Here is a 16,212-nt window from a genome sequence, read left to right as displayed (position 1 = left end):
ATAAATTTATATAATATATTAAATTATTGATTTATTTTTTAAAAATTAATTAGGATTAACAAATTTTTTTTTTAGAAATTTTGTTATTTTTTAGTGAATAATTATTAGTTTTTTAATTGTTTTTTTTTTGTGAAGAATCGAAATGGGTATTTTTTTTTATATTTAGTTTAACACGTCAGAAACTTCCAAATTAAAAGGAAATGGTCACAAGTGTCGAATTGCATGAATAAAGAAAGAAATGGATGAGTGAAGAATGTGTCAGAGGATTTATGAATTGGATGACTGCCTAATTTATTTGGCCGTCTCTTCATTCACTTAAACACCATCCTTCCATCCCATTTAATTTCTTCTTCGTCTCCACACCCAACACCAACAGTAGACATGAAGAACCCTTTTTCTACTCTTTTTGCTTGTTTCTCTGCGTCTTCCAATCAACAAAACAACAACAACGGTATCTATGTATCATAATAATGCGACTTTATATATATAATTTTTTGATGATATGTCAAGTTACTTACAGTAGCTAGAGAGTGCATGCAGAGGGTGAGAATGATGTTATTGATGAGGACGATGATGGAGCCTTTCGTGTCTTCACTTATAACCAACTGAAAACAGCCACTCGCAATTTTCAAACCTCAGACAAGGTTGGAGAAGGAGGCTTTGGTACTGTCTACAAGGTTACATTATATTCTTCAACTAATAATAACTCTGAATGAACAAGAACAATTTTTTTTTTTTTTTTCATTTTAATTAAGCAAAGAGTTGTTTTGACTTTTGACTTTTGACTTTTGAAGGGAAGGCTTGCGGATGGGAGTCTGGTGGCTGTGAAAGTGGTTTCGATTGAGGTGGAATCGATGCGAGGAGAGAGTGAATTCGTGGCGGAATTGGCTTCCCTTGCAAATATCAGGCACCAAAATCTTGTTAGACTGAGAGGGTGTTGCGTGGAAGGAGCTCATAGATATTTGGTGTATGAATACATGGACAACAATAGTCTTTACCACACCTGTTTGCGTTCGGAGGAAGGGAGGATGAGATTCAAGTGGGAAGCAAGGAAGGAAGTTTCCACAGGTGTGGCTCACGGCCTTACCTATCTCCATCAACACCTTAGGCCTCACGTTGTTCATAGAGACATCAAAGCCAGTAACATACTCCTTGATACTCATTTTATGCCTAAGATTTCTGACTTTGGCTTAGCTAAACTTTTAAGAGACGAAACGTCTTATATTAGTACTAAAGTAGCAGGGACATTGTAAGTCACTAGTAACACTAACCATCAACATAACTTTTTCATATCTAACATCCTTTTAACTTCTTTCCTTTTCTTCTTATGCAGGGGTTATCTTGCACCAGAATATGCTAGTTCTGGACGATTCACAAGAAAATCAGATGTTTATAGTTTTGGAGTTTTGCTTTTACAAATTGTTACTGGTCTACCAGTTGTGGATGCCTATCAAGATACTGATCGTTTCATCGTACAGAAGGTATACTCTATTTTACATCATTTAATAATTAAAACTTAATAAGAATGCTATGTCATTCAAATAATAGGGATAAAACAAGCAAGCATCTGATTGAATAAACAAATTAAATTGTGTACATGATGTACACCCACTTTTCAGATTAATATATGATGTCAAATAGGATTAACTTGTTTCACTAGCTGCTCAAAGTGAAAAAGGTGTATATAATTTGTAGGCATGGAAAGCATATGAAGAGAACAACCTAATAAGGATGGTGGATCCTATGCTTAATGTGAACTTTTCGGTGGAAGAGGTGATTAGATTCTTGAAGGTGGGTTTGCTTTGCGTGCAAGAAACAGCAAAGCTGAGGCCAAGAATGTTAGAGGTTGTGGAGATGTTGACCAACAACAATACTGACATGAATGACATTCGCATTTCCAAACCTGGCTTTGTTGCTGATCTTAGGAACATTAGAATCAAGAAACAAGAAGGAGCAATGCACTCATCAAAGGAATCAACAAGTTACAGTGGAGCAACCTTTGCTGCAAGTCCAAGCTCCATTTTGACTACTATGATGAATGTTGGTCGTTAGTTTGGTCACCCCTAACATTCTTTGATCAAGTCTTCTTTGTTCTTCTTTTTTTTTTCTGCGAGTGTTCATTCTCTTTTTAGTCATGTATAGTAAGATTGTTTTACAGGAAATGAGAATTTTTCTTTTTCTTTGTATCCAAAATAATAAGGCTATTCCAATATACACTTTTTGTGTCTTTTGGTTTGATCGTGTAATATAAGTAGTCCATTGGTTTCTTCCAAGTTCTTTGTTCAATTGCTTCCGATTGGTGGACCAAAACAATGTGGCTGTTTGAGCATAGACTTGCTGGCCTTTTTATTTTCCCTCTCTCTCCAATTTGCAATAAAATAACTTTGTATAGTGTGATGATTTTCTAATTAGTAGGATCACATGGATGGCTTTCACATCACACAATTCTACGATGCATTTGATAAAACGGATAGATTTTTACTTGGTTTAGGAAAATCCATGAGACCATGACCTGAGTTAGGATATTAGTTTTGACTATTAAATATTCCATATTCATAGTTTGGTATTATTCAGTTGGTTTCTGAGAGACTACAATACAATTGCCAAGTCTGACCAACCTGGGCATGTGTTCAACGTTTAAGTTAAACCAAGTTTCTGTTCACATGACAAAGTCATTTTAGTCAAGGTCAATACTCAATAGGGTCTATTCATAGTACGCTATTTTCTAATTCCAATTTCAACTTTTTTATTGATAGATGATCTTTTTCTTTTTTAGTTGTTCTTAAAAAAAATCATTTTATTTGATTTGTGGACAAAGAAAAATGAAGTTTTGGTAATGCTCTGCCCAATAGCTAGAAATCAAGAATAAGAAAATCATAGTTTAACAGCCCTGTTACAAAGTACATAACAAAACTAATGGCAGTGCTAGAAGCATAAGAGTAGTGAGAATATCTGAATATGAATAGCTAAATAACCAGAGACTAATGCTTTCATGATAGAACAAAATTGCACATTTATTGAATCACTAAAAGGCTGACCAAAGGAAAAGTTTCACTGATATACATATATGACAGTGTCTTTAGGCTCCTATTACAGGAAAATTTTCCATATCATGATATACATGTAAAACAATTTGGTATGGTGCAATAATGCCATGTTGTTCACTTTGTGAAGATTATGATAAATGAATAAGGGGCAAGCAAAATCTACAGCAAGCTGAAGGCAAGTTTAATTTACAATTGCAGAATTGATATGAGAAATGTTTTTTCTGAAATGAAAAGGATGAGCATGGAGAGCAAGATTGATTACTTTCTATAAAATTAATCCGTCCTTGACGATTTGCTCCAACCAAGATGCTATATCCGGCAGAGGCGGACGGTCTGCCGGATTGTGTCTGACAGAAAGCTCAGCTATATCTGCAAGCCTAAGCAAAGGCTCAACGTTTCTGGGCAGAGGCGTGCAGCGATCGAGTATAGCAGCCGCCTTGCCCTGTTTGATCAAAGGCACTGCCCACTCTATTATGTCCGGAGGATTGAAATCTGGGTCACAAGCTTTCCTGCCACTTAGAATCTCAAGCAACACAATTCCAAAATTATAAACATCAGTTTCCAAGTCCCCACGAAGGTCCTTGTCAGTGGAAGTGATGAGTCCGAAATCCGAAATGCGAGCCCCCCAGTCTGAATCCAAGAGAATGTTTGAGGTGTTGAGATCCCTGTGGGGGATGGGAGGTGAAAGCTCCCTGTGAAGGTACTCGAGGCCCTTGGCAGCCTGCATAGCAATCTTCAACCTGAGGGTCCAATTAAGAGGAGAAAGGCCACCGTGGAGATGATCATAAAGTGTTCCATGAGGCATATACTCGTAAACAAGCAACCTTTCCCCCATCTCCGCGCAATAACCAACCAGGTTAACGATATTACAATGTCTAATCTTACACAAGATTTCAAGCTCCATCTCGAAATCGCGGTTGTTGGTGTGTATGATTGTGGCTGCATTAGCCCTCTTCACAGCAACCACTCTGCCGTCTGCCAAAGCAGCCTTGTAAACAAACCCATAACTCCCCCTTCCAAGCTCATTGAACTCTTTGAATCCATTTGTAGCATCTTTCAGCTCCGAAAGCCGGAAAACCTGAGGCACCCCTGGACACGAAGCAATTGAAGGAGTCGAGTTAAGGCCATTCAAATCGCCATCATCCTCCTGCTCCATCTTCCCCATGCAAGACTTGTTGGATTGCTTCTTTGTCCCCTTCCTCCTCCGCCCTCGCGCCACCAAGCCACAAACCAAAATCAGCAGGACTCCCAAGGCAGAAGATCCAATTATGAGGACCCAGCGAAGCAAATGGTGCAAGTGCAACCCTGAAGTTGGGTGGATCCCACAAACACCCCAGCAAGAGCTATTCTGGCAAAGAGAACAAGGAGTGCACACCCTGTCATTGCTCAAACCACAAGGACTAGACAAGAAGAAACCCCGAGAGCAATTAGAGCCACAAGGTGAACATATCCTCAAATCCTGCCTCACACACAAGCTGCTCAAATCAGGCTCATTGAGAACGCTCACATTGAAAGCAAACTCCCCAACACCGCAAGACCCCTTTTGACAAAGCCCAGGGCTTGAGAGCTCCAAGGGAGAGTCAAAATTGGGTTTTGATGCGTTCACCACCCAACAATCAAGCAAAAGATCATCTTCTCTGATCCCACAAGTTGTGTAATCCGAAGAAGCAATGGCCAAAAAGCCATAACCTTTTGGAACCACGGACGAATCTGAGGCACCCCAACACTCCACAACATGACTGTCTTTTCTGATCCCACAGAAATGCTTCGAACCTGCAGACAGAGAAACTACCTGAACCCGTCCCGCTGATTCAAGATCCCAATATGAACTCGCCTCGCCCCAGCATTTCAACTCGCCAGAAGAGTTTGAAACTCCGCAAATCGCGTTTCTTCCTGAAGCCAAAACAGAGAAGCTATCGGAAACGTTGGAAACTTGGAGACTCTTCGAATTTGGACCCCAGCAGACGAGGCCTCCGTCTCTAACGCTCCCGCAAGCGAAATCCTCGCCGGAAACCACGTCGTTCAGCTCCAGGTTGCTAACGGATTGGTCGTAGAACGCAAGGCTCTGCTTGGCGTAGAACGTGTTGTTCCGCGTCTGAGCGACTTCCCAGCAATCCACGCTGCCGGAAGCTCGATCGGCGAAGTAGGATCCTCTGACGGCGCAGACGTGGGACTTTCCGGCGGCAATGCGGGAGTACGCGGTGTTCCGGTACGCTGGCGGCACCAGAACGGGATCACCTGCAGGTTTTCCGGCGCCCCAGCAAAAAGCCTGTGAGGTATTCGCTAAAATGCCGCAGAAAAAACCTTCGCCCCCGGAAAGCCCTGACATGGCAGGAACGCTGGTGAAATAAGGTAGTGAAGAAGAAGAAGACGATGATGATGAATTGGATTGTGATGGAGCTTGTGAAGTTACGTTGTTTCCGAAGCATAGAATGTTTTGATTGCCGCTAGCGTCGATGGCGCAGAAGAGCTCGTCTTTCCCGAAGGATGCAGAGATTGGTCCCATGGTTCCAAAGGCAGTTGCAGAAATGAAGAATAAGAACAAAAAATGGAGAAAGATTGAAACTTGGAGCATGGTTGAGATGGGGTTTGATTCATGGAAGACACGAACACAAAAAGAGTGTTGTTTCTTCTGTCTCTGATTGTAAAGTGATGATGGTGGTAGTGACAAATGAAGATGAAGCAACGTGGGTTTCAGTTTAATTATTTTTTTCAATTTGCTATTTTTACCGCGAGAGAGAGAGTGTGTGTCCCTATATGGACCGTTACAAGCTGAATGTACCCAACTGGTTTAGTTACTGTCAACTTCCCTTTCTTGCTAATAATTGTGTCTTATTAGCTTTGGTTCCTGTTTTTGTCCACGCTTCAGATTCTGTCTCCCAAGTATTATTATTAGCGCACATAGATCCTCTTTCGAAACAGTAAAAATTGTAAAGTACATGCACGTAACATGATTCCCCATCTTCATGATTTGATGCTCATTAAGGAAAAAGTAACTTACTGCACAAGAAATCAATATCTTTTGTTCCTCAACATTTCAGTTTTTACCATTCACTTAGCTTAGCCACTGTTTTTTTTTTTTTCCATCTAATTGCTAATATTTTATAACATTACAATAACCAAATTACTTGAGTCAGTTAACTAGCTAGTTGAAAATTTTACTTGTTGGTAGATGGCACAAGTTTAGTGAATAGTGAATCAAAGGCTTAAAATATTGTTTTGTGAAGAAGAAGAAGAAAGGAAATGAATGGGTAGGTTGTAGAAAGTGGGCCAAGTATCTAAAAGAGATTTTATCAACAAGCAGAAGATGGGGTCCTTCCTGACCAGTAAACGGCAAACAAAGTAGCCTCTCCTCTGCCCTCTCTATGCTGTCCACTGCACCATGCATCAACTTCCAATTCTGTATTTCATTTTTTTTTTTTAAATATGATATAAGATTCACATGATCTCCAAGTTTAATCTAATTAATAATACTAAAAGAGTTGGTAATGAGATAAATTAAATTACTTATAATGTCATTCAAGTGGGATTATTGGTAGAGACTACTATAAAGTGTGGGTCTTTGCAGCTTTTTAAAAGGATAAAAGGGGATTGCACCTTCTTCATCTTTTGATTCTTTAGTGACTTCTGATGTAAGTGAATTATGTGCCACTTTTTGCTTAATTGTGCACTTCAAATCTTCAATGCCTTTCTCTCTTTCGGCAATGAACCACGTATCAGGAATTACAAGTTGAATTAAGATATTGCATTCATAATATGGTCAAGTAGCATTCATTATTGTATTTAATTATATATATTTTACTGTTTTATAGTACTCATAGTCATAGTACTTTACTTTGTAGTTATAATATAATTACTCATCTATGTCTATATATTATTTAAGTTAGGTTTGACTAATTATTAGGTATAACAATAATAAAGTATTTGCAGAAACTATTAAATAATAACGAGAATTGTATATGTTCAATAAATAAATAAATCAACGACATCTGACAGCTGTAAGAAGTTTTTATATACACTAATAACATATGACATTAATGTAGTAAAGGAGCTACGTATTAATAATTCTAACAAAGAAGGCATAGGAAAATTGAAAGGAGATTCTAGCTTCTTGTTTAATTCACTTCTCTTCTCACCTTCGAAGTTCGGAGCTGCGTGGAAATTGAAAGTTTATATGAAGAGGAGCATCGTGTAGGTTCATTCATTCTTCCATTCGCCAATGAAAAGCCACCACATATATACATAGATGCATATTATTCCGATCCTCGCACCTTCTTTTACTTCAGTTATTTATGTGATTTTGGAAAGTACTTTATTTGTCCTATGAACACTTTCGTGTATTCAGAAACTTCATATACACATACAAGAGAAAGAATACATCACCTTAATTAATTAGGTGTTATATTTTATTTTTTTCAGAGTAATGCTAGAGGACCAGCAACTTTTGTGATTAGTAGCCATCAAATAACCATCAATGATGATTTAATGGTGTGAGATTAGTGTGAGATTTCATCCAATGGTTCACATTTTTCTACTGGTTACATGCTGGCCAAAATTTAATAAAATTGCTGCCCCCTAGACTTTTACATTAATAAATATTCCCATGCAATTTATTATTATCTCATTATTCTTGGAGGGTTCATACTAGCTATTTATTTTTGGAAAATGTTGAATAACCAAAATAAATTAATAAAAAATAGTTAGAACTTGATCTTCACAGCATTATCATTTATTTTTCCTCCTCAAATATTATTGTGTACCTTGTCAATCGATAACCAACAAAATATTATAACTATTTCCACTACAAGTACATCCAATATCATCACATGGCCGGTGCGTTACATAAAATATTTGCAATTTGTCCTTATCAAATATTAAGTAACTGTGTATATATTAATTTTGTTAAATTAATAGAAACGTAGAATTATGCTGATATATAAACTCATATCAAACCAAATCCATGATCATATAGCTTAAGTATGTTGCATTAGTAGATCGAGAAGAAGAAATTAAACAAGAGCGTAGCATAGGGATCTGATTGTGATTGGTGAGGTGTGTGGTGTGTGGGTGATTGGAATGACCTAGAAATTCTAAACAGCTGATTGGATCACGTGGATGCCTAGTCAGATCTGTCTGGCCTTTTCTCTCTTCATTATATATTTATATTTGAGAGTTGGATGGTTGGTTCCTTCCTCGATGGGTGTGGGTGTGGGGTACAGACACCGTTCCCTGAATGCATGTGCAGTGTACCATACATGCACCATGCATGCTCCATTGTTCCATCTTAGTCAAACCCAAATATGAAGGGTCCCCCCCCTGCTCTATGTATGCTTGTCTCTTTTAATTTCTCTATGTACCAATAAAACATACAACAACTTCAATTCCTTCCAAAATTGTATAAAGATCTCCAACACCTCCATACATATAACAACAACAATAATCTACATAGCTAGTGCCTACTTGTAACCTTATTATTATTATTTCACAACTATATACTATATATTGATCTTCATGATCCTGGATCTTATTTATTTACTTAATTTATAAGAGAGTGTCTCAGATTCTCTTTGCCAACATATTTTCACACTCCTTCTTTCATTTGCTTGTCCATTGAGAATGACCATTGCCAATGGACAAAAATGAAATCACCATGCATGCACTAAGCCACCGACCTCTGTGTATGTGACCCATCAATATATATATATATAATATTTCAACTTTGTTACATCTATATTAAAATCAACTACTAAAATCAGATATTAATATAAAATATATGTTAAAATATAAAATATATATTAAAAATGAGTTAAACAACACATATTTATATATATAAATACATAACCAGTGACTGATTTTGGTATACAAATAGATTTTTTATATAATTTATATATATGATACATAGATCATGCTACATATATATATAAGCCACCCCTTAACTACTCTTATCAATATATATATGTTATATCATACGATATAATCTGACTCCAATCAGAAAATGATAATGTCTTTGATTCATGTCATGGGGGTTCGGCTATATTTTTATGTTGGTTGCCGAAGACCTAACACAACCCTCCTCCTTTATCCGGGCTTGGGACCGGCTATGTACCGCAAGTGTAACATAGGCGGAGTTCAGAAAATGATTCGTGTTCGCTTAATTATTTTACATTTTTTATTATTTGTTTAGGATTTTCTTTATATATATATATCATAAAATGGAGTATAAATCACACTTTGTTTTATAATAACAAATATCAAATAAATATACACGAAAAAAAGAGGTTATTTTATTGTTCCACCACCTTATAAACCTATCGTTGAGTTGGTGAAAAGAAAGGATCGGAGGGCCCATAAATATTTGCAATTTGCTAAGTTGATTTGATGGAATTGATAGGTAGTCTAAGGAGTCGTCGTCTTGTTTGCACTGTTGCACATGCCTTGTCGTTTCTCTTAAGGTGTATGAAACTAAATATATATGGACTTAATTACCTTAGCCTTGGTATTTTTCGCATGTTATTCTATTGGTCTTTCATCAAGCAAGGGAATCGCTATTTGCTTCAAATTAAAGGTGGAAAAATATTTGTTGTGGATGTGGAACATGTAGGGTCTCAATGAAGTGAAGGGCAAAATATAGTGTCTCATCAGCATTCAGCAATGGAGGACAAGAGAATTATTCCCATTGGATACCCAAATGTGGATGCCAGTTATGGTTATATACAAGCACATACATAATTAGGCAACAAAGATAGATTAAATATCAACAATATAGTGATAGAATAAAGCTACTAACGAATTGAGCTATGTTACTAACTTTTGCACATTGATCATGTGTCAGATAATAACGATTAAAGTAACAATTAGGTCAGATGTCTTTCTATTAGTTCATCAACTAAAATTTAATGGTGGTGCTTATATGTATTATTAATTATTTTGAAGTGTCTATCTATTAAAAATAGTCATGTAGATAACAATTTTTTGAACAAAACTTCACTTATTTTGATAGGATTTTTGATAAATAGATAGTAGTTAATAAATGATATATGAAAACTCAAAAGATAATATATGTTTTACTGTCTAAAACTACATTGTTTTCCTGCTTATGTGACAGTAACGAGACATACACTATTGTAAATAACGAAATACATAAACAACTTCATTTCATTTCACACTATTCATTGACAGAAGCACATACATATTCACCGTTTACTATTTTAGAGGACTTAATTGATATTTTTTTCTTCTTCAAGAATTAATTATCATCTTCGAACATCTACTTATTACTTTATTCTAACTATAGGCTATTACAACATAACATATAAATAAAGGCTACAAGTGCTAGAAAAAAAAAACAATCCAAATATTTTCTAGTATGAAAGATATTGACCATACCTATATGAATGTTTTTAAGTTTATCAAATATTGGATGCGATTACACATACATGTATGTAATCAAATTTTAAAGCATGAATGGTTCCTTGTGATCAACAAGTGAAGAAGGGACTGAGAGCTAAAATGGAACAACAAAGTGATCTACGGTGCGCATGTGATATATACAAAAGGTGACAAATTAAGCTAATAATTAATTCCTTGTGTATAGCTACTTACGATCTGCATGTGATAATGTCTTCCTTTCCTTGTACTACATTTTTATGGATTTTTTTATATTAAATTAGATTTAAAAAAATTGTAACTAAGATTTTAAGAATATGCTTTGTTGGCCAATGAGTAATAGCTCAAATGATATAGTCTCCACATACTCAATTAAGAGGTTGCGGGTTCGAGTCTCCTATCTTTGGTAAAAAAAAAAAAGAATATGCTTTGTTGATGATGTTTTTTATTTTTTATTTTTTTCTATTATTAAAACAACCTTCACTATTCATTAAAACATTTTTCACCGTAGTATATTACAAGAGACCGAGATGATTTTCAGAGTTGGATAAACGAAAGTAAACCATAATTGCTTTTGTCAAGGTTCGTGAAATGAAACTATTGGTCATTCGATTGCAAGTCTTCTAAATTTTTAAAATCTCCGGTTGGTCTAAGATATAGTAGATAAATAGTGAGTGAGAGGAATTTATAGTCTCTCAATGGGAATAAAACATGGGTTTTAGTTAAACCGTCTAAAGACAAGAAAATTGTTGGCTGCAACCGGGTCTTCAAAAAAAAGGAGTTTTCTACGGGGAGATGAAAGAGCCAAGTATAAGGCTCGCTTAGTTGCAAAAGAATACAGTCAGGTACCAGGTGTAGATTTTAATGAGGTTTTTTCACCTGTAGTAAAACACTGTTCCATTCGGGTTCTGCTCGCATTGGTAAAACTGGTTGACAATAAATCTTAATAGTCTCTGTGAATACTATTCTATCACTTCTTTTGACAATATGGACTTCCTTCCTCTGTTCAAGGTTTCAAGCTTAGGTTTAAGGTTATTTTCCAACAGAAATATTAGTTTTACACTTTTACTTGATATACACTAACATAACTTGCCCTTTTACACAATGTTATATTCGACAACAAAAGTTGGCAAGTTCATACATTCTGAACTTTTTATTTTAACCAACTTGAAATCATCTTTCTTGAGTACATCGCAAAAGGGTACCAAACCATACCAAGTATTGCAATCAAAACAAGAATATTGTAAGGAACAGACTCCAGAGTATCTAGAACAGACAACAAACTCAAGATAATAATCAACATAATTTAAGACACCGCAACAACAATACATAATCATCAAGATCCTAATTTTGCACGGTTGTTACATACTTGAGAAGCATGGCTACAACATCATCAGAAATTCTTGCGGCCTCTGTTTTCAGGTGATGGATTTTCCCTTCAGTTTCATGTTCAAGCCTCTTCACATTAGCACCAGAATCTCCAGTGCTCTGTATTGGATGGAAAGCATATGCACATAAGATAAAGAAAAAAAAAAACATCATAAAATGGAATAAAATAAAACGATAATATCAAATATAATAGAAAACTTACATCTGATACTTTTTGTTGAAACTCACGTTCCAGTTGAGCTCTGTATTCTGCAACCTCCTTGTCTGCCTCTTCTTTGGCTTGTTTCAACCTTGCCAATTTTTCTAGCATTGGAAGAGCAGAGTAACACATTGATTAGTAGACAACAACAGAGTTGGTTGTGATAAATCATACAAATTATAATATAAAAATCTAAACATCAATAAGGGTGCAAAAGGATTAGTATAGCAAGAACTTGTTCTGCCATTTAATCCGTGCCCAACGTTAAAAACAATAAATTTACCCTTTTTGATAAAAATGAATAAATCAACACAAAAGAATAAAAGGTAAAGAAAAACTAGTTTACATAGATGACTTAGTTTAAGAGAGAGAGAGTGGGATAATAGTAACAAATGCAAAAATCAATGGGAAAAAATGGTTAATAGTACCATTTTTAGCAGCATTTACAATCCTTTGTGCTTCTTGTTCAGCAGCCAACAATTGTTGAATTCCACCTTGACCCCTGTTTGATGCCATTCTGGAATGAAAGAAATGAGTAAGTATAGACAAATGACTAACTATTTTAAAGAAACTAGCTGAAAGTAACCAGAGTAAATCCTTTGGCAACATAAATTAGAAGATAAGCATTAAGCAAACAAATCCCCCTCTGTTGTACCTTAGAAATAGAATAGACACCCTAAACAACAACAAAGACTATATTTATTTTTTAAAATCAGCAAATTATAACCATTATACTGATTGTATCCATTTAAATTTAAGATAGAACGTGGATAAAAGATAATAACAAATAAAATAATAAATTTATCAAAGGGGGTAAAATGTACTCAGTGAATACTATAATTATGGATATTAATTAAGCCTTAAAAAATTTATAAAAAACAAATCAACACAAACATAATGAAATTAAGATTAAAATTCAACTAAATATATGAAGTTAAAATTTCAAACAGACAAATTAAGAGAATTGAAAGCTTAATTTATCTCAAATAAGCAGAACTAAAATGACTTGTAATGATCAATCAAACACTAACACAAAACAAGTAAACCACCCACGCCATATCAGAAACTATAATCTAAGCCAAGAAAATTAAATAAATATGATAAATTTGCAGGCTATTATAAAAAATGATAAATCAGATCCATAATTTAACAAACTTATGAACGCGAGACCATCGACGAACGCTACGGCATGAATCACTACTTTGCGTAACCGCGCGCAATCTATTTTTACTTGGTAACAATAATATCTCTTGGATTTAATCAACACTATATAAATGTAGAAGATCGTAGAGATCTAAATCTAATTCAGGAGGTCAAGTTGAGTACTTGTATTTTCCAAAAAAATGCCATAGAGAAATAAAAAAAAAACGAAAATACGTTGACGGAGAAAGGAGTCAAGGGCGAGTAAGAATGAGAAGAAACGACATGGCACGGAGTAGAGTAGCGATGGCAGAAAAATACGCAGATCTGATCTAAAATAAATATATATGGCGAAAACGGAGAAATCGAGATAGGAAGGTACCTATTTGAGAGTGATCAGCAAGATTCACGATTCAGATATACAGATCAACAAGAATGTGAAATCAGATCAGACGCAAAAATGCTTCCTTTAACTTCCTTTTACTCCTAATTCTGCAAATTTTTTTCTCCCATTCTGTTTTTGCGTATTAAATCTTCTAACTCATACTTCGTCTGAGCAAGAGGACATTCCAGTAACTTCACTTTTATTATATTTATTTATTTTTGTTATTTTCTTCCCTCAATTATTGTCTCCCTAAACAAAATAATGATTATTCTCTTGATCTAGATCCTTCGTATTGTTTTTTTTTTTTATTTAAATTAAGAATGAGACTCGAATTTGAGATATGTAGGTAAGAACAATATTATTTGAACTATTATTTATTTATAAATAAAATAATAAATTTATTAAAAAAGATAAACTAACAAAAATGCATTTTAATAATTTTATTGTTGACAAAAATACACTCAAATTTTGTTATCGAAAAATATTTTTAAATAATTTAAAAATGCAACAAAAATATGCAATATTAAAGATGTATTCTCAAAAAATACTTTAGAGATTAAATTGTAATGCAATTTTTTACAAATATGATCAGAAAAATGAAATATTTTATTCTTAAAATTTAGTGATTTTTTGTTAAGTATATTTTTTGTGATTTTTTTTGTCAAGAACTAATACTTTTAAAAAATAAAATAAAAATATGGAAATCGAATTTTTATCTCAATTTTTGTGTGTATTTTGTATACAATTTATCTAAATATTCTTATAAAATTTTGAATCAAATGCATAAGCGGTTTGTCAAATATAAAAGTCGTTTACCACTTACAAAAAAAAATAAGATTCTTTTTGAGCATTTTTACAACATTTTTAAATTATTTGAGAATATTTTTGTCGATAATAAATTTTGGGTGTTTTTTATCAATAAAATTATTCGAGTACATTTTTTGTAGTTTACCGTAATAAAATTTTGATAAATTTATTATTTTATTTATTATTATCTTTTACCCACGTTCTACCTTAAATTTAAATGGATAAAATATAAATTACAAATAAAATTTTTAGTTTTTTATTTAACAAAGGTCTCTCATTTTTTATACCATAAAGATAATATATTCTTAATTTATTTTTAGTTATACGCTTTTGAGTAAAATTTCGATGATTAGTAATTGATTGTAATTGTTTGTTTGATTAATTAAAAATGATATTTTCTTTGTACAATGTTCAGCAAAATAAATAACATATAATAGGATTTTATGGTTAAAATTTTGTGAGGATATTGTTATTATTGTCCAATGTCTCAAATTTTACTCGTAAATTGTAATGGTAATTTATAGACATTCTATTGTTTACTTATATTTATACAAGTACAATCTATAGTTCATTTTACCATGAAAAGTTGAATGCAATAATTCTATTGAAAGTATATAGGTTTTCTAAGGTTTATTCATATATAATGATGAAATTAGGTTATGTAATTAAGGTTACAAATATTCCATTATATGCTGTATTATTGCATTAGTCATTAGGTATATATGGATTGATTATTCAAGCACAAAAAAAGGTAATGAAAAATTTCTCATAATTAAGTAATTAATTGCAGAGTGTCATCATATATCCCCTCTCTTGTTATTAAACAAATTTTGATACTGCTTACGCTTCTGATTGATGTTCTTCTTGTACACAAATCCTCCCAATCCAACCAAACAAACAGCTCCAATCAAAATCCCACACGTTACCACATTTTTGTTCTCAACATGGTACCCTTCTTGATGGAAACTCTCGTTGGTTATTTCCCCTGCATCATCTTCAGCTGTGTAATTGAATGGCAACACTTGAGGCCGTGGTGAAACAACAGCATCATCATCATCATTATCATCAGAGTAAGGTGTAGTGTCTTCAATATCCCCAGATGACTTGAATCCTGTAGGACTAGGACTAGGAGCTGAAGCAGAAGAATCATATAAGTTTTGATCAATATCCTCATCATCATTATTAGGAGCCTCTATGTCAACACTAAGTTCAATTGAAGGCAAAGGAGAAACAGAAGGCTTTTGAATATCATAATAAGATGGAGACATGTTTTCTTGATCAAATTCATCGTGTAGTGCTTGTGGTGAGGGAAGTGTTGTTGCTATAAGCACAAACACAATTACTAGTTTCTTATTAGCCATGCTCACTAATATTATATTTAAAAAAAAAAGGTGGTTTATTTCTAATATCTTTGTGTGATGAATTGAAAGACTTCAGAATTCTCAGATGTAGGTTCAGAATCATTTGTAGTCCTATATAAAGCTCCTTATTATCAAGGTGATCATGCATGTAACTCTCAGGTTGAAATGGAAATTTGCATGCAGAAATTCATGGGAAATCTTGAATTATATTCTCTTTCAAGATTCAATATTAATGTAACCATCGAATAGTGGTATATTCAATTCAATTTCAAGTCTCTCGTTTTCATCCATTAATATATAATAATATAGTGTTATTCAATATTTAATGGCTAGAAATTGAAGGGGCTGCTGGTTGGGTAGATTAGTGACATCACTATTCCCTATTAGAAGAAGTTGGAGAGAAAATATTATTCACCGACCCGGTTAATAATAAGAGACATTTTAGTATTTATCTTTTTTTTTTTTTGGTATTGAGACATTTTAGTATTTGAGTGAACT

The 16,212-nt window shown here is 34.0% G+C and overlaps 3 protein-coding genes across 5 annotated transcripts; 1 reads left to right on the top strand and 2 right to left on the bottom strand.

The window, feature by feature from the left end:
- On the top strand, positions 219 to 2,331 carry LOC107628632 (putative serine/threonine-protein kinase). The gene is made up of 5 exons (XM_016331262.2): positions 219 to 451; positions 541 to 677; positions 795 to 1,249; positions 1,334 to 1,481; positions 1,696 to 2,331. The coding sequence occupies exons 1-5, from the start codon at positions 382 to 384 to the stop codon at positions 2,050 to 2,052; spliced, it is 1,167 nt and encodes a 388-aa protein (XP_016186748.1). The 5' UTR covers positions 219 to 381; the 3' UTR covers positions 2,053 to 2,331.
- On the bottom strand, positions 2,989 to 7,415 carry LOC107626497 (serine/threonine-protein kinase-like protein CCR1). Of its 2 annotated transcripts, XM_021116773.1 has the most exons (3): positions 7,211 to 7,396; positions 6,096 to 6,101; positions 2,989 to 5,676 (listed from the first exon to the last, which is right to left on the bottom strand). In XM_021116773.1, exons 2-3 carry the CDS (start codon positions 6,096 to 6,098, stop codon positions 3,313 to 3,315), a joined length of 2,367 nt encoding a protein of 788 aa, XP_020972432.1. In that variant the 5' UTR covers positions 6,099 to 6,101; positions 7,211 to 7,396; the 3' UTR covers positions 2,989 to 3,312. The 2 variants fall into 2 exon arrangements, with proteins under 2 accessions (XP_020972432.1, XP_016184875.2); XM_016329389.2 differs by lacking the exon at positions 6,096 to 6,101 and having other exon boundaries at positions 2,989 to 5,665; positions 7,230 to 7,415.
- On the bottom strand, positions 11,485 to 13,793 carry LOC107626496 (V-type proton ATPase subunit G). Of its 2 annotated transcripts, none has more exons than XM_016329388.2 (4): positions 13,544 to 13,793; positions 12,450 to 12,538; positions 12,025 to 12,125; positions 11,485 to 11,921 (listed from the first exon to the last, which is right to left on the bottom strand). In XM_016329388.2, exons 2-4 carry the CDS (start codon positions 12,535 to 12,537, stop codon positions 11,778 to 11,780), a joined length of 333 nt encoding a protein of 110 aa, XP_016184874.1. In that variant the 5' UTR covers position 12,538; positions 13,544 to 13,793; the 3' UTR covers positions 11,485 to 11,777. The 2 variants fall into 2 exon arrangements, with proteins under 2 accessions (XP_016184874.1, XP_020972430.1); XM_021116771.1 differs by lacking the exon at positions 13,544 to 13,793 and adding an exon at positions 13,405 to 13,511.

This window comes from Arachis ipaensis, chromosome B02, assembly GCF_000816755.2.
Source record: "Arachis ipaensis cultivar K30076 chromosome B02, Araip1.1, whole genome shotgun sequence".
Lineage (NCBI taxonomy): Eukaryota > Viridiplantae > Streptophyta > Magnoliopsida > Fabales > Fabaceae > Arachis > Arachis ipaensis.
Note: the sequence above shows the minus strand (reverse complement) of the source record. Positions and strands in the feature narration are given on the sequence as shown.

Excerpts from the sequence above, each read along its gene's own strand:
- LOC107626497 (XM_016329389.2), bottom strand. The coding sequence starts at position 7,291 with ATGTATATATGTGGTGGCTTTTCATTGGCGAATGGAAGAATGAATGAA. Across the intron at positions 5,666-7,229 it reads AATGAACCTACACGATGCTC|TTTTTGTGTTCGTGTCTTCC; the intron begins CTCTTCATATAA and ends GAAACAACACTC.
- LOC107628632 (XM_016331262.2), top strand. The coding sequence starts at position 382 with ATGAAGAACCCTTTTTCTACTCTTTTTGCTTGTTTCTCTGCGTCTTCC. Across the intron at positions 452-540 it reads TCAACAAAACAACAACAACG|AGGGTGAGAATGATGTTATT; the intron begins GTATCTATGTAT and ends GAGTGCATGCAG. Across the intron at positions 678-794 it reads GCTTTGGTACTGTCTACAAG|GGAAGGCTTGCGGATGGGAG; the intron begins GTTACATTATAT and ends TGACTTTTGAAG.
- LOC107626496 (XM_016329388.2), bottom strand. The coding sequence starts at position 12,537 with ATGGCATCAAACAGGGGTCAAGGTGGAATTCAACAATTGTTGGCTGCT. Across the intron at positions 12,126-12,449 it reads TGTAAATGCTGCTAAAAATG|AAAAATTGGCAAGGTTGAAA; the intron begins GTACTATTAACC and ends TTCCAATGCTAG. Across the intron at positions 11,922-12,024 it reads TTCAACAAAAAGTATCAGAT|AGCACTGGAGATTCTGGTGC; the intron begins GTAAGTTTTCTA and ends CATCCAATACAG.